This window comes from Tuber melanosporum (genome assembly GCF_000151645.1).
Source record: "Tuber melanosporum whole genome shotgun sequence assembly, scaffold_31, strain Mel28".
Lineage (NCBI taxonomy): Eukaryota > Fungi > Ascomycota > Pezizomycetes > Pezizales > Tuberaceae > Tuber > Tuber melanosporum.
Window position 1 is genome coordinate 25956 of NW_003298986.1, and position 20506 is coordinate 46461.

Genomic DNA, 20506 nt, shown 5'->3' on the forward strand with positions numbered 1-20506 from the left:
CAATCCCTGCTACTCTCGCTCCTCCCTTGGGGGACTCTTGACTGTCACTTCTTCAGCCATCAGTGCTTCCTTCTCCTTCTCCTTCTTCTTCTTCTCCTCCTCCTTCCCCTTCCCCTTCCCCTTCCCTTCCCCTCGTATCCTCTTTGCCCTGCCCACATCCCCCCCCTCCCTCCCTTCCCCATCCGCTACCACCACCGCCCTGGTCTATCCTGCTTCCTTCCTTTTTGTGCTTCTTCGATTTTCGTTCCTCTTCAGCTTGGCCAAGGTATGCCGTTCACCTCCACCCAAAGCCTTCCTCTTGTTTCACAGGCAGCGCCCCGGTGTCATCTGGCTCAGCTAAGGAAGTCATTGTAGCCGTTTAATCATCCTTCACACCCACACCCACACCTCTTCCATCACCGCCACCTCCAAACCTTTCCAACCCTTCCACCCTCACCTCCACCCTCTCCCTGTTCTGTTTTCCCCTCACAGCTTATCGAGGCCTTTTGCGGCGCTGGCTCGCCCGTAGAGTAATTCGCTTATTGACACCCTTGACAAAGTAGTTTGCATCGACCAGTGACACTCCCTTCCTGGCTAACTGCCCGTTTCGAGCTCGCGCGAGCCACCCCACGATTGAGAGGCTCCCTCGGTCACTCACCCCCACGAGGCACGGCCTTGTAAAACTCGCATCCCGTCAGAGCGGAAACGAGCCAACCACGGGTTTCAACGACTTACAAAAACATACAAGGAACTACGTGGCGTAGGGGGATAGCATAGGGTGCAAGGGGGGACGAGAGAGAGAAAGAGGGAACGTAATAACTCAGGGGTTCACAGTGGATTAGATAAATGTGATGGCTATCGCGGACTTGGACATTTTCATAACCAACTTTGACATTTTTGCCTAGTAGCATAAGCTCCGCCCACCCTCCATATTTTCTCCAAAGCAAGATCCCACCCTCCACCTGCGAATCACCACCTCTACCTTTTCGTCCTATCTCTCGCTCACCTATAGCCTAAATAATGTACGGACGAGACTCACCACAGCTCCCCTGGGATTCACCGCGGCGGCGGACGCCTGCCGGAGGTTTGGCAGGAGGCGAGATTGAACAGACGAGGAGGTTTTCTACGGGCTTCAACTATGCTGGGATGGACGGTTCGAGCACTTCTTCTGGTTCTGGGGGTTTTACAAATGTTCCACCCGGGGGAGGACATTCACGGGGAGCATCGCATGGGGGTTACTCATCTGGTGCATCGGGAGCTAGTGCGGGAAATAATGGCGGTGGTGAGAGAACGAATAGAGATAAGGTAAACCAGATCATACGGGCTTTCTTCACGAAAGCTGCAATGATCATCATACAGACACGAGCGCAGACTAGACCATTGACGTCGAAGACTGGTGTTAAGAAGGTTAACAAATGGGTACGCTGGCTGCCCTTCTCGTATTGTTCTTTTTTTCTTCCCTCCTGGTCCCCGAGCATTGGTTACTGATTCCTTGCTCCTTGCCCAATTGTGTAGTTCAATATCGAGCTTGACGAGACGGATGCCTTTCGAAGGGAGTTGGATTTGTGGCGGTATGGAGACTCGTTCGAACCGCGACCTCCACCGTTAATTATTGAGACTTATCTCGATACCAGAGATCTGACAGCGAACCAATCCTTGGTGATTTTAGATGCCGATGGAAAGAAATGGAATGTGGACGAGGCCACGGACGCGGCCGCGGCCCGAGCTGGATTGAATGCGGAACCCCGAAGAAGTGTGCGCGGGGGGCCCGCTAGACACGAAGTAATATTGGAAAGGTGGACAGTAGAATTGGGGTAAGCTTAATCTCCTTTCCTATCCCCATGACAGTCCTCCGGGTTCCCGCCCCCTCCGCATTTAGTTCGCTCTTTGTATTTTTAATTTCCTCATCCAAGCTTCTGTGATTGGCTTTTTCTTTTTTTGTCTACATTTTTTGAAGAGTTTCGGCTAATTATATGGTTTGGATCAGTGCTCCGTTTGACGTCGCGCTTGCTCCAGAGCTCCCCGTTGTTTATAAGAAAGGTATAGTAATGTTTCGTGCATTGTATACATATGCCGGGCTTATGCCTACTTGGAAATTTCGTCGGCGGTTGTTGAGATCCAAGCTCAACCCGAGCCCGCTGAAGGTTAATTGTCGAGTCATCAATGGGAATGACTATTCACACACCCCGAAGGATTTTGATCTTTTGTATGTGCCGTTGTGTCAAGGCGAGGGCAACGTTGTTGAGACGTATCAGATTGAGAAAGTGGACAGTCCGGCAGGTTCTATCAAAGTTCGCGTTTCTTATCGACAAAACTGCGATTTTAGGGTGGATGACTCAGAAGCCTTGCTGAGCTCCCAGTTCTTGAACTTGGATGAACACTTCTTCCGGCCGCCGCCTGCCCCAAGAAACCCCTCCCAGCCTTCCAGAAGAGAAATGAGCTCGCTGCCATCTGCTGGTATGAATCAACCTCCGAGGTCCGAGTTCAACCAGACTTACGGGAGTTTGTCATCGTTTCACCAACAGGGTACCAATCCGATTGGGGCGAGCCCGTTGTCTGCCCTACGATCTGCTGCAGAAATGGCTGATAGGGCATCCCCTACTGGTTCGCCTATTGAACGACCTACAACCGGCTTGCGGTCAATGCACGGATCGAAAGCGTCTCTCAGGAGCGTGGATGGGGGTGGTGCACAGCGTCGATCTTCCGTGTCGTTTATGCAGCCGTTCAAGTCTCCTTCGTTATCAGCTTCACCGGCGAACTCTGAACAGGTAGCATCATCACCGAGGACTTCCCTAAATCGGGTATCAGCTCCTGTAGCTCCCCTTCATCGACAACGGCCAAGCCTCGGAGCTATGCCCCCATCGTCCGGTAAAATGCCGCCGCCAAGTTTTGAGCCGATATCTGCCCAGCATGCTATTCCAATTTCGAATGCTGGGCCTTCTCCGTTAGCTGCACAGCCTATGACTCGAATTACAAGTAGCTTTGGTTCGCGTCGGCCACGTATTGCTTCAGGTGCCAGTCGCACGGACGATGATAATAATAGCAGTGGAAAGGCTAGCTATTCCTCGTCGGCCGCTCCTGGGTCCGGTCTCTACGCCGACACTGGAGCCAATTCCAATGAGGATCTGCAAATACGAGATTTTATGAGGTTATTGGCCAATGGCCAAAATCAAACATTGAAGAGTTTTGGAAACTCTTCAGGGGAAGCTTCGAGTAAACGGACTGGAAATGCATTATCAAAGTATCAGAAGATGAGAGATTCGCACATAAGTATGGCGGACTCCATATCATCATCCCTCCTTCTTCAGCCATCTTCGCCCTCTCCCTCGACATCGAGCAGACATTTGTCCAATGTTCCTGCAATGATGCCTTCGACTGAGTTTTCGTCTTCCTCTTTACCTGGAAAGCCTATCTCTCCGCATACCCCTCATACGCCCGCTATCCCTTCTAGGTTGAGTGCGGGGCTGACTGCGCAGCATGCATCGCGGCACGGCGATCAACAGGGCCATTCAGGGAGGATATCGTTGGGCAGTGGAGACAGGCCTGAGCGCACCCCGAGCTCTAGGGCGAGTAGTAGTTCTCGCCTGACAACCGCTGCTACTACATCTCCCCTTGACATACCATCCTCTCCTCGTCCTTTTGGTCCGCGTCGGTCAAATTCCGTGTCTCAACAGCAACAGCGCCTTGATAGTGATTCCCTTGGTTTTGATCCACTAGTTCCCTATGGCCCGGAAATGCGGCAGAGCGCTAGTCTCGGTAGTATTGACACGGCTCCGCTAAGTATGAGCCGCCTTTTGGACCTTCAGAACGCATCTGCGACTAATTTGCCCGGGACTTCGGAATCCGGGCCTGAAGCGCGCGAGGATAACGACAGGGATGACGCTCCTGCGTTCGGCCCCATAAGAGCGTCACAGGCCGAAGGTGATGTTCCCCGGTTTCAGCAGCGACGTACTACGTCTCATAGAGGCACTGCATATTCAAGCTCTGGGTCCCCCGGGCATTCGTCTCGCGGAAGGGTTCTATCTAGAGGAAGGGGCAGTTCAACTCCTCCCACTACTGGGTCGGCATCCAGCTCCGTGGGGGGGGGAACCCGCCCGTCAGGAGGACGAGCGTTCGGCTACACGAAGCCCGGGGCCTACGGCGAGGAAGACGACCTCCTCTTCACGATGAGCGATATGTCAGGTGCCCAACAGTCTCGTAGAAGCCTGGACCAGGAGCGAGGCGGCAGGGACGGCTCAACCGGATCCTCTGCTCGACGAAGAGGTAGTCGTGGTGGGGGCGCAGGAAGTATAGGGGAAGGCTCAAGGGGTGCCGGATGGAGTTAAGGTTATCCAGAGGTCCTCTCTTTTTTTCCTTTTTTTTCACCCTCCCTCATTGCGAATGGAATCCCCCGCTTTTGGGTTTTTGAGTATTTTTTCCTGTGAGCTTTTTTGGATGGAGTCACATATATATGTTTTTACGTTTTGGCGCTTATCATTATTTAGGATGCCCTGCTTGTTTACTTGATTTGTTTTTCACTCTTGTTTTCTCCCGTTATCCGTTGGCCGGGTGGTCGTGCTACTAGTTGTTTCGTCTTTTCTTCCCCCTCTCCAATTGTCCTGCTGTTATCTTATCACTTCTGCTGCCGTTACCTTTACATTGCGCGCGGAGGATTTGCGCTCGCCGGCCCTTGATTCCTTTATTATTATTTTCGATAAAAAAAACCGTTTTATACTTGGGAGACTTTTTCCTTTTATTTCCTCTTTTTTTTCTTTCTCTTCTCCGGCATAGAATGCGGTTATGACGACGGCGAGGAAGTGGATAGTAGTAGCATGACCAAGAGAATTGAGGAGGATTGGATACTCGATATGGACATGGGGGGTGTTTTTTTTTGTTGCTATGTCTGTTTGCCTGGTTTGTCGGTTGGTTGGGGGTTCGTTCTCCTCTCTCTCTCTATCCTTGTCTGACTAGTGTTTTTATCTGTCCTTGGCGGGATTTCTCAAATTTTTCATCAATTTTATTCGATGTTTCCTTCTGTTAATGGATGGGGCGGCGAAAGGTAGATTGTACATAGGAGTGTATATCAGATTGGTTACTACCTACCTAGTCGCTTGTATTCCCCCTTCCTGGGAGCCTTATGCGTACGATACCACCCACATGTAACATTACGACTAATTGGAACTCCCGAAGCCCGACATAATCCTCCTACGCCGCCAGTAAACGCGCGGAAGCCTACATGGAGAGAAACTTGAGCGTTGGCCTTAACTTCCTGTCCTCACGGCAGGAGTTCTCGAGCACCAAACCAAGCATAGCGAGTGATATCCCATGAGGTGGAATATCCTGCTGGAGTTTTTTTTTTTTTGGTCGGGGGGATATAGGTGTATTGATAACCCCACCGCCCCCCATCTTGCAATACACCTTTGTCGGGTGTGGACAGTAGTTTATTCTGAGCGCTTGTGTAACGTGGGTGGGTGAAGTTTAGTAAAGATTGCTGTCCTCCTCCGGTATGAGTTAGCTAGGGCGTTTGATAAATGTTCGACGAGCTGGTTCGGGGGTTTCCCGCCGCTTTTTTGCTGTATCATACTGATAGTTACTGTAGCCCTTGCGGCGATGGCGGCTGTGTGCTGGGTTATTTTATAAAAAATAGAGTTGTGAATTAATGGAGGTGCTGAAGTGAGACGCTATCGCTGGTGATTAGACTTGTGTTTCTTATTCTTGTCGTTATCATATTCGTTGTGTTGGGTGATGTTGCTGTGTTTGCTGTTCCCATGAGCTGTGGGGGCGTGGAGTGATTACTGGTGATTGTGGTGGTGGTGGGGGGGGATGACGAACGGGTCTTGATTGCTATCACACTAGTCGCCCGCCGGCTTGGGGTGGGGTGTGCGCAATCGATTTGTCGTCAATTCGTCGTCATCGTCATAGAATTTGCCCTGTGGGTTTGGTTTGATTCTCCTGAGTGTTTATTGTAGGGCTTGATGTTCTCTGACCTCCCACCTCTCTCCATCAACCTCGAGAACATCGCTTTTTCCCATCTTCCTGCTCCCGGGAGAGTGGAGTATCTTGAGCTCTACCATTCACGAGCCCTCCTTTTCTGTTGATGCGTGATATTGGTCATGGTAGTGCTTGGGTAGGGAACGCTCTCAATGAACTGTATGATACTTATCATGGAACCAGTTCCCGCTGCTGACATGTCATGATACCTACCACCATCGCGTCTGCGCTCCGGGAGAGGTGGGGGTGGGGTGTGTGTTTCGAAGCGCATTCTACGATAGCACCTTCAATTTAGAAAAAGAAGAATCCGGGCCAAAACTAGTTTTCAGAGGTTATATCATCTCCCGTCACTCGCGTTGCATGTCTCAGCCTATTGGAAATATAACTCGGAACAGTCCTACTCACTTTTTTTTTTTTTTTTTTTGCCGCGTTCTCCTTTCACCGCCCGATACTGTCATCCCCCCCTTCCTGAAAACCCGCCACGTCGGTAGCATGCTCCGTGAAATCCCTCACTTTCGGCACGCCGGGCATGTCGGAGAGCGCGCGATGGGGAAACTTTCTCACGGGCCTCTTTCATATACTTCGCGTATGATGGCGGGGGGGGGGGATGCGGGGTGGTAGATCTCTAGGCCACCGAGCACAATCCGGAGAGATTGCCCATGCGACATTCGTTGACGGTCGATATGTAATCCCTACCGAGAGGAGCCGGTTATACAACGTGCCTTTTGCGTTGGGGGTAGTGGTGGTAGTGCCCCGAATCGAGGCGATCTGGAGGAAGGGTTTGTATGAAGGGGGAGAGAAGCCCCCCTCGGATTGGTCGAGGTACTGGCAATAATCCCGGGAAATTTTTCGTCATCCTCGTATGGGCAATGTCAAGATGTTATTCCGGGATCCTGATTGATTGATGATAAAATGGGGTTTTTTTTTTAATCTGAGAAGAGAGATGTGCTGGACTCTCTCTCTCTGGGCGTGGGGGGCAGGTCGATTTGCGGAAGAAAAAAAGGTTGTAGGTTGCTGGCATTTTTTTTTTTTCCGTGAGATTTTTTCCTCTCCTTTCCCTTTAAAATTGTTTGATCAAAAGGATCACAATTGGGTCAAAGCTTTATCATATCAATTCTGGTTTCCATACCCCATAAGCTTAGAAGGAAATAGAGAGATAATAGTAGGGTACAGAGCGGTTGCGGTCAGCGATCATAACTGGCCAAAGTCAATTTCGCGCTGCTGCTGCTGGCGACAGGTCTTCTTCTCCTCTGCATGTAGGGTGTTTGTCCCGGTACCGTATTCGTAGGCGGAACCATATATTTGTCTGGAGAGGGTGGAGGGTGGAAGGTTGCGTTTAAATCACTGCGACTCGAATATTGCTACTCTAACATTTGGTTGGTGGGTTCGGCCTTATTGATATTTTTTTCTTTTCTTTTTTCTCCTGCGTTTTTTGACGTTGCATCGCTCACTGAGTTTATATCACACACACAGTAAATCATTTATCAGCTCGGCAGATAGGATCTGGTACTCGAGTACGATACGATGGAAACATTTCTTATCCAATTTCTTGGCGATCGCTCGCCAAGATGGTCGGTTCCCTTCTCAGCCAGCCAGTTGGAAGGGTGGCGCTCTAGAACTACTCGTACCTACCGTGCTCGAGTACCGTACTCTAACTATCCTTACTGACAGGTAACTTAAATTTACCGGTAGTCTAACCTGGGGAACGAACGTGCGTTTGCACGGCGATTTCCCTGGCGAGTTGAGAAGGGGGTAATTTAATATTATCTGAGATATTTTCTTTTCTCGAACTGGCCTCTCTCTGATTCGTGATTCTTCTTCAACCGGCGGTGTTTCAAACGGTACAAGTGCAGTACTGTACAGCTTTGCCAGGAACCCCCCCTCCGTCCTTGTCAGCTTTGGAAGGAGGGAGAGGAAAAAAACAGGGTTGCTGCCGCCGGAAGGTCCTTTCCTTTGTCTGAATGAAGTGGAGAGTTGTGATTGATATCGGAACACTGGGAACCGTACGGTATTTATTATGCTCTTGCGAGTTATACAGTAGGGTTCGCAAGTTCTTGGTGGTGGTGGTGCGAGTGAGCAAAAAGGCGGGTAAAAAAATGGGGAAACTAGGGCTCGGGTAATAATAATAATAATAATATGTGTTGGCGGGAATTGGGTTTTAACAACAAAGATTTCGATATAATATCATAGCGTCTGTATAATAATTATCATAGTAGGACAAAATCGTACCGTATACCATCATAATAATATTATCATACCGGCATTTTTTGCAGGACCAGATGAGATAAGCTCTGCCTATGATAGATTAGAATTGTTGGGGATTTTTTTTTTCTTGCCCCCAATAGCGAAGGCAATATATCTATCTTGCAACTCAACTCTACGGGTATGATACTCCCTCCAAATTTGCCTCAAAGGCTTGGCGATCACTTATATAGTTAGAATTCAGTACTGTACTCTAGTACATGTATGCACAACATTTCCACTGCATGTGAATTGGCAAAACACCTGTATCCATATCTACAATTCCCACCATCGCCATCACCGCCATCGTGCGGAGCCTTCTCACATCCCCGGGTAATCGCAAGAGATTAGGGAAAAGAAAAAGCCCCCTCCCCCCCCGATATCAAAAACACTTTTTGACCATCAACCAAATATATATATCATAATAATTATTATTATATATACAGTGCCACCACGAACTGCTGTAATTAATTATCATACCCGTCTGTAACACTTGTTCGACTCTGCCGGCTTGATCTGCATTCCTTCCTTATCACTGCAACCTTTTCACTTGCCGTATCGAGCACTGAATTTTACGCGCATGACATTTGTGTGAGCATGCGTGAGCACTGTGGTCTACTCGAGTACGGTACGTATAATATGTAAGCCCGCTCCGGTCTGGGCCCGTTCGAAACTATTTACGTGCGGTACCGGTGATATTAGTAAATCTATTAATACATTCGCTCGCAGTGCACTGTACTGTACTATACAGCACCTGCGGTATGATACCATAACTTTGATTGAAAAGCCTACAGTTCGGGAGGTCAGCGAGGGGGGGGCGGGGGATATAAAGCCTTACCGGGTAGTGGGTTATATAAATCCAGGGTCACTTATACCGGTACAGTACAGGGTCGTACTAATATGGTTCGTGCCATGCCTGTTAGGGAGACGGATGGCCGGACGTATTTGAAATATTGGTAGTCTACTCGACATACATGACGATTTGTTGTTGCCTTTCTTTTTTTCCCTTCTCTTTCTGCACTCCTGATCTGTCTTGGGTGAGCTGCGGTAAGTGAATTGCGCAATTCACGCTGCGTCGTGCCTCCATGTGCCGTACTCGAGCACGGTACTGTACTGTACGAGTACAGTACTAGTACAGTATCGAATCTGCCCGGGCGGCTCGCTTTGAGTTGGTTACCGCAGAAACTCGAATGATTGGACCATGTGCTGTGTAGTCGAAAATTCCCTACTCTGGAAAAGGGCGAAAAAAGGCAGCAAAAGATGAGCTGCTTGGCCCCCCCACTGGGAGACAAAAAGAAAAAAAAAAAGAAAAAAACCGTACTGTGGCAGAGGAGGCAACTCTAACGTCGACATAACACTTGGCCCAATTATTCGAATTTCTACTGCGCTCCGAGAAAGAGACAGCAGAGATTGAACGACAGGGGAATCATTCAGCGAATCTATCTAACTTAAAGAGCCTGGGACAACCTTTTGTTTTTTTAGTGAATGCAGCGGGAAGATCTTTGTGGCTACACACCACTCTTTTTTTCCTCTCTTTTCTTTTGAGTCGATTGGAGAACGGCGATGGCCAAGGAAAAAAGGAAAGAAAGTTCTGTTTATGGAATGGTAGATGAGATGGGACGAACGTACCTACCGTACAGTACCTGTATGGTGACATTTCTAGGGCCATTACCGATACTTTTGATGAAATCCCTGTCTTACGAGGGGGGGCATTAAGATCGTCGACGGCTATTGGGGCAGCCATGCGGCCCAGAAATGGACGTAAGGAATTGGAGGGGGTTTTGGCGGAAGTCCCGGGGGCTCCCGCACGGCTGAACCGTGTTTTCAATCAATGTCAGCAGCTTTTTTCCGGTTGGAAAAACGTGGGAAGATAGGGCGGTTTCAAGTTAGCAGGACAAATTTCTTCCCACAGGAACAAACTGACGAATAGGTCGCCATGTCACTCCTGCCACGCTAAAAGGGGGGTTTATCGTAGATATATTACCGGGCTTGCTCATGTCGTCTGTAGCCGGAATTTGAACCATCGTCGCGGCTTCAGGGGCTACCTGCGGAGGTGGTGTGTATAACACATCCCACAAAACTATGCTGCAGCGCAGCCGAAACTTTTGGGCCAGATAGCGCAAGCCGCGTCGTGCCTTGGAGGAGGGTCGTGGACCGACATCGAAAAGCGGAAATGAGAAAGTAAGAAGTAGGGGGAAGTCTCTGCTGTGGTTTTCTTCCAGGGGCACTAGCTGCTACGTGAGAGAAACAGCTCCTTTCGCCAATATCCCACAAGGCTCCTCCCACGGAAGGAACCACGAAGCGGAATGATTTGGGACTATGGCTTGTAGAGGGGTTCCGAAGGCTGGCATCGACTACTGTCCCATCTTGATTCCTCCAGCGGGCAAAGGCTTCAAGGTTCCTATTAGTCGGTTTCTGGTAGTCTGAGACGGGTATAGTCTACGTGGGTGTCCCATCTTGGGGATTGAGTTGGAAATTTGATGCAAAAAGGGCTGTGGTGTTCGTAGGGGAATAAAGGACTTGCTTCAACTGTGCAAGGTGGATTCCTTTTTTTCCTGTGCCGGGAAAAATTTCCTGCGGTGAGGAAATACCTTGTTATTGACAGTGCCATTGGAAGGTTTGTACGTTCCTTCATCATTGGATTCTTATTGCTTTTATCGACACGAGCTGGTGTCGCGTGTGGGGCATTGACGTAGGTATCATATTTTGGCTAAGTTGGCAGCTGGCAACGAGACTGCGGGGCAGCAGCATGTCCACTCGTGTCCTTGTCAGGAAATCTTGTTGAAAGATTCACTTTTATTGAGATATGGGAAAATGTGTTGAGCTTTCTGTTACGGGTATGATGGGTAGCCAAGCTTTTTTTTTTTTCTTGAGAAGCGAATCGTTTGTTTGGGGAGTTAGAATTCCGTCCGATTGAAATAGGTATGTCAGACCGTGAGGGGAAGTTTGTGAGTTATGTACTTCATGCAGCACGCGACCCCTTGAGCAGCCACGAGGTGGGATCGGTGCATTTGTGTCGACAGCGTTTCGCAGACCTGACATCCGGTGCTGCTACCAGCACGCCCCGCTTTAACTGAGAAGATTTCAGGTCCCTCGGTATTTCAAAGTTAGAAGGTAGTCGGGAGAGAAAATGTTAACACATACTATGCTCTCGATTGATTGTCGTGCGCCTCCCTTTCCCTATCGGTTTCGATGCTTATGTTTGGGCAGAGAGATATTGGGTTGTACTAGAAATGATATGATGGCTCTCGCTTCGGCTCTAGTCTAGTCCTCGCTTCGTGGACAAAAATCCCTGAACGGAACTTTTCAAAAAGATCAACCAGAAAACTAGATTTCCGGAGCAGACTCATGATATAACAATGAGGCTATGCCGATAACCAGATTTGGTCCTGCTGATACGGGATTTCAAGGATCAGTTGATTTTCTGAATTCGTTAACCTTTCCAAAAACTTGGTATTCGCAAGAGAGATCTGTGGAGGAGGGGAACCGAACTAGATTCGAAGTATCATATATCACCTCCAGTGGTCTCTTTTAGCGAAACACCAAATTCATCAGTCACGCTGCTGTATTCGGCCAGTGTACCCTCAATGACGTTGGTTGTCCCGAAAATGAGATCTGTATCGATATTCGTTGTAGCAAATGGAAGTCGCCCACGAAGACTCGTTGTATATGTGCCGGTGTTCTAGGAACCCACCGCTAATCCAGGGTACCATATCTGCCTTCGGATGCATCTCGAACGGGTCCCCATCCGAACTTAATTCTAGGTAATCACCTGATCTTGAAGTCTCTTTCATCCTAGCAATAGCAAACATCTCGGGTCGGATGAAGGAAGGTTGTTGCGGATACCCAGCCGCCAGGTTTCCGGCGGCGGCGGTAATAGATCCTAAAGGGGGTGTCCAAATAGTCTTATTTCAATGTGTGAGCTTTATCAGGGGGAAATGCTTGGTCGGGGAAACTGGCCCCTCACGGGAGGATGATTATTTGGCGTTAGCTATACTAGGGATGACACGCTTCAAAGGGGAGTAACGACGGGCACATTCCAATGCCTCCAAGGGGTTAGCAAAGTGGGTACAGGTAATAGAAGGGGGTGGGGGGTACACGTTGTCTTGCTCTGTGATGAATCTGCTTTGGGAGCCAGTGGGAGACGAAGCCTTTTTCTTCCCTACTCTATAAAGGTCTGTAAAAGTGGATGTGAAGAGTGTTTTTTTTTTTTACGCCCACCGACAGTGGGGATGGACCTGTAAAAATTTGATAAAAGGGGTTTTTTTTTTCCTGTCTGTCGATCCTCAAGCGAGGGATCGAAATTTGAGGAAGAAACCTTATTAGGTTCGGCAATTGAAGGTTGATGATATGGCGATGGTGATAGCTATTCTCTTAGGGGTTGTGGGTCAATTGATAGACTGAGGGAGGGCCACGAAGGGTTTGAGCTGGAGATATCACTTTAGGTCTTGTGCTATAATTATTATATCATAATGTTTGGATATAATAATATTATAATGAGAGATGGAGCTTTTTTTTGTATGTAATATTTTTTTCCCAAATTTTTAATTTCTTTCTTTGGAGTGACTATCGGAAGGAGTTTTTCCATGAAAAAGATGGGATCTGTAGGAAGAGGGGTGTGTTGGGGTTTGGGAAGAGTGGTAGCAGTAGCGGCAGCTATGGTGGCATGTTTGCGAAGCCTATAAGGGAAAATGGGGGATAGGATAATGGATGAAGATAATGAGATATTACAAAGACGGTGAGTAGCAAAATCCAGGACCTGCACGAGTAGTCGATCGCTGCGGCAAACACCGATACACGCGTTGCGGGAGACGCGATGAAATGGGTGATAGACTAACAAGATTTTTTGAGCCCCTCCAACGCTTACACCTTTGCGGCTACTTATCCCCCCGCTCTGCTACCAGTAACCTACCCCTCCATTCGTATGCATATCCCCCACCACATCACGGAAAAATGACAGGGAAGCATTCATGGAATCGCAATAAAGCATCGGTTTCTGATCGAGAAGGACGCATAGGGTATGCGCTGCAGAAGCAGAGGGCACTTCCAAAATTCATACTCGATCCGGATCCATCTCTGACAGTTACAGCGTCCTCCTGCGACTGGCTGGCTGGTAATCCAGGAGGGAACTGGGTTCTGGCTTGCCCCCCCCCGAAAAAAAAACTTTTGTACAGCTGGTTGTGGGTTCTAGTTTGCTTGGGGGGGGGGTCACAGTGCAGTTGCTGGCTCAGGTCCAGTTTGGTGCAGTTGTGCGGTAGTCCCTTTTTTTTTCACATTCTATTTTTTTCCCCTTAAACGGTTCATTTACTGCTACCTACAAAAGAGAAACGGCCCTTCCAGGCTTTCTACACACAACTACCCACAACTTCCTCGCTTCAAAAAAGTCATAAATTTTGATTCCTATCTTCACTCCGTTATTAGGGCTTCAGAAAGACAAATACTCACGGCATTGGGCCGTTTCTCAAGAACTTGAACAAGTTAACAACTAATCGTTGCTTTACTGGAACGGCGTGCACGGCTCCCCCTTTTCCCCCGGATAAGGATCAACCATAGCAAGGATGGATGAACATAGTTTCATTCAGCTCTTAGAGCATGTCCTTACTCGTGCGTTTGGATCTTCTCCTTTCTATACATCTTGTTAACTGTTCTATACTGAATTGTTTGCTTTGTTTGTGTAGCGGATACCAATATCGTCAAGCATGCTACAGGGACTCTCCGTCGTGACTACTATTCAAAACCGGAATCCCTGTCCACTCTTCTCCACCTCTTGCGGACTCACCCAAATGCTCAAATCCGTCAACTCGCAGCTGTAGAGGCTAGGAACCTTGTGCCTAAATTTTGGGTAGCGAGGGGCAATGACCTTTCACACATTCCAGCGGAACTCAAACCCCAACTACGAGAGTCAATTCTTCAGTCCACAATTGAAGAAACAAACTCTTTGGTCAAACACTCTTCCGCTCGTGTTATATCTTCCATGGCTAAGATTGACTTGCCAGCCGGTGAGTGGACGGATCTTCCAGGATTCTTGGTACAAGCAGCCTCTTCCGGCAGGGCAGAAAACCGTGAAGTTGGTGTCTATATACTGTTCACCCTGATTGAGTCCCTGGAGGAAGCGGTTGCAGACAAATGGCATGAATTCTTGCCCCTTTTTTCTCAGACGATCAACGACCAGGGAAGCATGGCTGTCCGCTTGAATACCTTACTGGCTCTTGGAAAGATGGCCGAGTCCCTCAACTCCGAGAAGCATCCTGATGGTGTTGCTGCGTTCAAAGAAGTCCTTCCTTCAATGGTTGGGGTGTTGAAAGAACTCATTGACGTGGCAGACGAAGAGAAAGCCAATTCAGCCTTCGAGGTATTCCAAACTTTGCTGATTGTCGACTCAACACTTATTTCAAGCCATTTCCGTGACCTGGTCCAGTTCTTCTCAGATTTGGCTTCTTCAACTAATGTGGATGACGATTTCCGCTCAAAAGCTATGTCTTTCCTTATGTCTTGCTTGCGTTACAAGAAGATGAAGATGCAATCTTTGAAATTCGGCGAGCAGCTCACCCTACGCGCCCTTCAGATTGTGACGGAATTTAAGGATCTGGAAGATACCGACGAGACGACTCCTGCGAGGTCTGCATTGGGACTCCTAGACTACCTTTCTGCCTCCCTTCCGCCAAGTCAGGTGGTAGTGCCGTTGCTTAATATACTTCCCCAGTATACTGGGAGCCAGGATCCAGAGTATAGAAAGGCGGCAGTCCTGGCCTTGGGAATGTGTGTAGAGGGTGCTCCCGATTTCATTGCCACCCAGATTAGCTCAATCTTCCCCGTTGTCCTTCAGCTTTTATCCGATCCCGAGGCTCGAGTCAGACAAGCGGCATTGCACACGGTTGCACAATTGGCGGACGATCTCGCGGAGGATATGGGGAAGGAGCACTCGCGTTTGATACCCGCACTTATCAGATTACTAGATTCCCGTGATGGGTCGGACGCTTGGAAGGCAGCATGTAACGCAATCGACGCTGTACTCGTTGGAATTGACAAGAAAGATGTTGAGGCCTATCTTCCTACCCTCATGCCAAGATTATCCGAGATGTTCCAGAGAGATGATTTGAAGCTGAAGGCTGCTGCTGTGGGGGGGATTGGTTCTACCGCTCATGCAGCCAAGGACAGTTTTTCTCCTTACTTCCAGGCGGCCATGGGTGCTCTGTTCCCATACATTTTGGTGAAGGATTCCGAAGATGAACTAGACCTGAGAGGCGTTGTCGTTGATGCTATGGGGAATATTGCGGAAGCTGTTGGAATGCAAGCCTTTACACCCTACGTTCAACCTTTGATGCAATCTGCTATGGATGCTCTCAATCTAGGTCATCCTCGTTTACGAGAAACTAGTTTTATGTTCTTTTCCATTATGGCTAGGGTTTACAGGGAAGAATTCACGCCTTTCCTCCCAAATGTTACCCAAGCTCTATTCCAGAGCCTGGAACAAACGGAAACTGATATTGATGTGGAAGTCGGTGAACTCACAAAAGATGTTATAATCACAAGCGTTGGTGCTGTGGGTACTCAGAAGGTCTCTCTGGACGAGGATATCCAAGCCGAGATACAGCCGCCAAACATTGATGCGGATGACGAAGACGATGACGCTTTGTGGGATGAATTGAACGCTGTGAACGCAGTTGCTCTTGAGAAGGAAGTTGCCGCCGAGGTTATCGGGGAGGTTCTTGGCCATTGCAAGGAAGGTTATCTCCAGTATTTAGAGAAGACTGTTGAATTATTGGCCTTGAAAGCTCAACATCCCTACGAAGGCGTCCGGAAGGCAAGTATCAGCACGCTTTGGAGGGCTTATGCTACCCTTTGGCAAGTGATGCAAGATAAGGGAATGCCGAAGTGGCTTCCTGGGTTGCCATTGAAGATCCAGCCGTCACCGGAGTTAGTGCGTCTTGGCAACCTTGTGATCAATTGCACATTGGCCAATTGGAGCATTGAAACTGATAGGCAAGTCATGATTCAATGCTTTGAAGTTTTTGATTCTGGTCATCTCATCTTTCCATCTCACTTATCCCTCTTGCGGAATGATGACTACACTTAGCTATGCCCAACTTACTCAGATGCTCAAATAGCACATGCTGCGAACCCAAATCTACTTTTGACTTGTTTTTTTCTTTTCAAGAGTCGTGAGTCACTGGCTTTTTAAGAGTTTATTCTAACACTGTCTTTTGTATGACTAGGGCTACTGTAACGGATATCTGTGTAAACGTCGCGGAGACACTTTCTCTTTGCGGCCCCGCCTTTTTAGTGGATACTACCGGGGCCATTATACTCGAGCTTTCACATCAGCTTGTTCTCATCTTGAAGAAACAACATCCGTCCCAGCTCGACGAAGAAGACGAAGTGCTTCCTGAGCTGTATGAATCTTCCGAATATGATTGGATTCTGGTTGACAGCGCAATGGATGTAGCTCTCGGCCTTTCTAAAGCTCTGGGAACTCAGTTTGGTGAAATTTGGAAATTAGTTGGGACTTTACTTCTGAAGTACGCTTCATCCTCGGAGGCGGTAGAGCGTTCGACAAGTGTGGGTGTTATTGCCGATTGTATCAAATATATGGAGGAGGGATGCACACCTTACACATCAGTAAGTTTCTCAATATAGAGTTTATTGGACTCATTTATTATTTGGGTATTTCTTTTGGCCTTTTGCTGACTTGTTCCAGCAATTAATGAAATCTCTCCTCCACCGATTGTCAGACGAGGATCAAGAGACGAAGTCGAATGCTGCGTATGCTGTAGGCATGCTTTGCATCAAGTCTCAAGCAGTGCAAGAGGTCACCGGTAATTATGGAGCCATTCTCCATAAGCTAGAGCCCTTTTTGCAAGTGCAGAACCACCGGATGCTGGATAATGCCTGTGGCTGTATTTCTAGAATGATAATGGCACATCCCGATAGTGTTCCACTTGGCGACGTCCTCCCTGCCCTTGCAGGTCTTCTGCCGCTTAAGGAAGATTATGAAGAGAACGAGCCAATTTATAAAATGCTTGTTCAACTTTGTTGGTTACCCCAGTGTACCTTTAATCACTCGTCTCTCGTGGTATTAATATCTCCTTAGACAAAAACTCCAATCAAATCGCTTTTGGGATGACGCAACAGTTTGTCCCAATAATCGCCGCCGTGCTTTCTCCGCCGGAAGAGCAATTGACACCTGAAACCCGCAAAGAGCTTATTGAGCTTGTGCAGTTCTTATTCGAGACTGAGCCAGGTGTTTTGCGGGGCTACGATAACCTGATCTCGCTAGCTGGTTAGATAAGGCTAGACCTTATTTACATTTGATAGATTTCTGTTCGGTTTGCAGTTCCTTTTCCTTTTCTCGTTCTTATTTCTCTCTGGATATCGTTATCCGTATTTCATTTGGGAGATAGATCAGACATTAGCGGGGAGGTTATTTGACTTGATTTATATTTCTTTGTTTCTTTTTTTTAGCGGCTATCATAGCTGCTTAGTATGGCACTGGGAGGGGACGGATTTGCTTATTATGGGTTTTCTTCAATTCACTTTCTTCAAGGCGACCGATAAAAAAGGTTTGGTATAGCGGCGAGAGTGGGGGATAATTGTACAGGAGATATGTGTTTTCATTGTCTGTTTTCCTTCCCTTTTATGCCAAATCTTGGAGTGTTGTTTTCATTATTATCTACGGGCTCTCTGTAAGTTAATTTCAACTTTGGAAAATTGAAAATTACCTGGATGTTTCAAATCGAGTTTATCTCTCTGGAAAATTATACGGTTCTTGTTGCATACCGGCTGCTAAAGGGTGGTGTGATGAGTGATCGGTCCTGAGATATTATCTGGATTGTAGGAATTTGCCTTTTGACCGCCACTGAATGTAGAGGGTTCGTGATACCATAGCACAGTAGCCAGCAGTTATTTTTACGCTCAAGCTCACTACACTTTATAATATAACTAACTATTTCATAGAGTAACTGTACTAATAGTTATTTGGAACGAGGTTGTTTAAATCTTGTAGTATTGGTAATTTGGCACTGCTGTATGATAACAAGTATGTGCATTGGTCGTTTTGATAATTTGGAATAAGGATCATTTGAGTCGTTTGCCCTTTGCGATGACGTTCAAGTTCGGCGGGTGTTCTCACCATTTTGCAGACTGATAAGAGTCGTTTATATTGGTATTTATGTTACCGATTTTGGGCTATGAGGATGCTTATTATCTATTTGGATAAGGTAAGTATGAGTTTTGCCATCATAACCGAATTGACATAAGTTAAAGATAATAAGGAGGAGAAATGTTAGTTTTGTCGGATAGTGGTTTTGGTTTCCAAGGTCATACATTGCTGTAATGATTCCTAGTAATTTCCTTTGGGGGTGTGATATCGTAATATTAACTCGAACCTAAAAGGAGATTGTGGTATTGGGGGGAATTTCCATGTTTTTTATATTTCATTAGTAGCATGTTTTTCCTAGTATATTTCTAAGGCAAAAAGGTGTTTATGAAAAAAATGTAAGGCATTTGACCAAAAAGATTCATAAACACTTTTGCTTAAGGACTGTATAAAGGTCATGGCAGTCAACCCTTAAGTATCTATGTTATAGGTATTTCTAAAAACCATCATTTCCTAAGATGTACTCATAACATAACAACAGCGGAACCGATAACAGCCGCCAAGAATAGTGAAACAGAATACTTACTAATCTTAGGGTCACAGTGCCGAGTCATATTTTATGATACTATACTCGAAGCCCTTAAAGCATTATATCCGCGGGTTAAGAAAATTTGATCTGTTTTAGCCATAATAATTTATAAACTAAACGGCTAGTTCAGTTCAGCCTTTGAATGATATCTTGGTTTCGCTCACGGTCAGACTTGTTAGTGTCAACACTATTAAATTTTTATTTTTATTGTTATTAAATTTTTGTCTGACACGAAGCTTATTTCACAAAACTTCCATCTCACGATCCCCTTTCTGTCTGGGCCACACTGCCGAAAACTCCCTCTCACCACTATTCAGCTACTAAAAAAGTAGTCAGTCACATAACTACCCATTGACGTCCCACCGCTCCTCCCAGACTCGGATCCACAACTTCTCGCAAATTTTTTATTTTATTTTTTTATTTTTTTATTTTTTTATTTTTTTATTTTTTTTATTTTTTTATTTTTTTTATTTTTTTTATTTTTGTTTTATTTTATATTTTATTTTTACTTTTTGCCGGCCGATGATAAAAATTCCGGCACGGGGATGCTTAATTTGCTCTGGAGAACTTGCTCGGAGGAGTATACAACTCAGAATCGTCTTCGGTGTCCTCGAGACTCCAGACCTTGAGATCCAACCCCCCCTCATTGCCGGAGTGATATTCAAAGGGTTCGAGGTCTGGTGCTTCTTCCTCCTGGTCCGAACCTTTTGAAACATGTTTCCGGGCTCTCGGTGCTGATTGTTCCGCTCCTCCCTCCTCCCCTTTTCTAAGGCTCTCCAGAGACGTAGCAATTGCTAACTCAAGCTCGGAATATCCCCGTTTGGAGAGCGGGCCACGAGCTTCGACCTCTCCCTCATCGCTGGAATGTCCAGTGGAATTAAGCTCTGGCACTTTTCCTTCCCCGCCTTCCTCCTCCGCCCTCTCTCCAGCAAGCTCCAGAAGTAGCGCAGCCATATGTTGGGTGTCGGGAGAATTTTGCCTAGAGAGTAGAACCGCAGCTTTCGCATCCCCATCCTCCCTAGATTCGTGTCCGGAGGAAACAGATGCCGGGGCTTCCTTGTCGTCCTCACCTGCGCCCAGATCTTGAGCAGGTGTAAGTGCGGGTGCTTCTTTTTCTACTCTCTCCTCATTCTCACTGGCGGGGCGCAGAGATCTTTCGATTGCAAGCTGGAGCGCAGAAACCTCCTCCCTAGATAGCTTGCGACCGCCATTGACCTCTCCCTCGTCATCTGAGTAATATTTGAAGGGGTCAGAGAGCGATGCAGCTTCATCATCATCGCATCCTTCTTCACTGGCGTCCTCTCCCTCCTCCTCATCACCATAGCCCTCCTCTCCCCCATCACTATAGCCCTCCTCCTCATCACTATAGTCCTCCTCATCACCATAGCCCTCCTCTCCCCCATCACCATAGCCCTCCTCTCCCTCATCACCAAAGCCCTCCTCTCCCTCCTCATCACCAAAGCCCTCTCCCTCCTCATCACCAAAGTCCTCCTCTCCCTCCTCGTCACCAAAGCCCTCCTCATCACCAAGGTCCTCTCCCTCCTCATCACCAAAGTCCTCCTCTCCCTCATCACCAAAGCCCCCCTCTCCCTCCACAGCACTTGTTTCCCCACAGTATAACAACACGGTTT

The 20506-nt window shown here is 47.5% G+C and overlaps 3 protein-coding genes; all 3 read left to right on the top strand.

Annotated features, from left to right (window-relative positions):
- Window positions 1–999: 999 nt before the first annotated feature.
- On the top strand, window positions 1000–5060 carry GSTUM_00007009001 (uncharacterized protein; the record flags this gene model as incomplete). XM_002839112.2 has 3 exons in its annotated part: window positions 1000–1398; window positions 1495–1793; window positions 1967–5060. 3 exons carry the CDS (start codon window positions 1000–1002, stop codon window positions 4302–4304), a joined length of 3036 nt encoding a protein of 1011 aa, XP_002839158.1. The 3' UTR covers window positions 4305–5060.
- Window positions 5061–13748: 8688 nt separating this feature from the next.
- GSTUM_00007010001 (uncharacterized protein) lies at window positions 13749–16580 on the top strand (the record flags this gene model as incomplete). The annotated part of the gene is made up of 3 exons (XM_002839113.1): window positions 13749–13794; window positions 13869–16177; window positions 16407–16580. 3 exons carry the CDS (start codon window positions 13749–13751, stop codon window positions 16578–16580), a joined length of 2529 nt encoding a protein of 842 aa, XP_002839159.1.
- Window positions 16581–16626: 46 nt separating this feature from the next.
- Window positions 16627–17619, top strand: GSTUM_00007011001 (uncharacterized protein; the record flags this gene model as incomplete). Its single annotated transcript, XM_002839114.1, has 4 exons — window positions 16627–16809; window positions 16889–17222; window positions 17282–17470; window positions 17525–17619. 4 exons carry the CDS (start codon window positions 16627–16629, stop codon window positions 17617–17619), a joined length of 801 nt encoding a protein of 266 aa, XP_002839160.1.
- Window positions 17620–20506: the final 2887 nt, after the last annotated feature.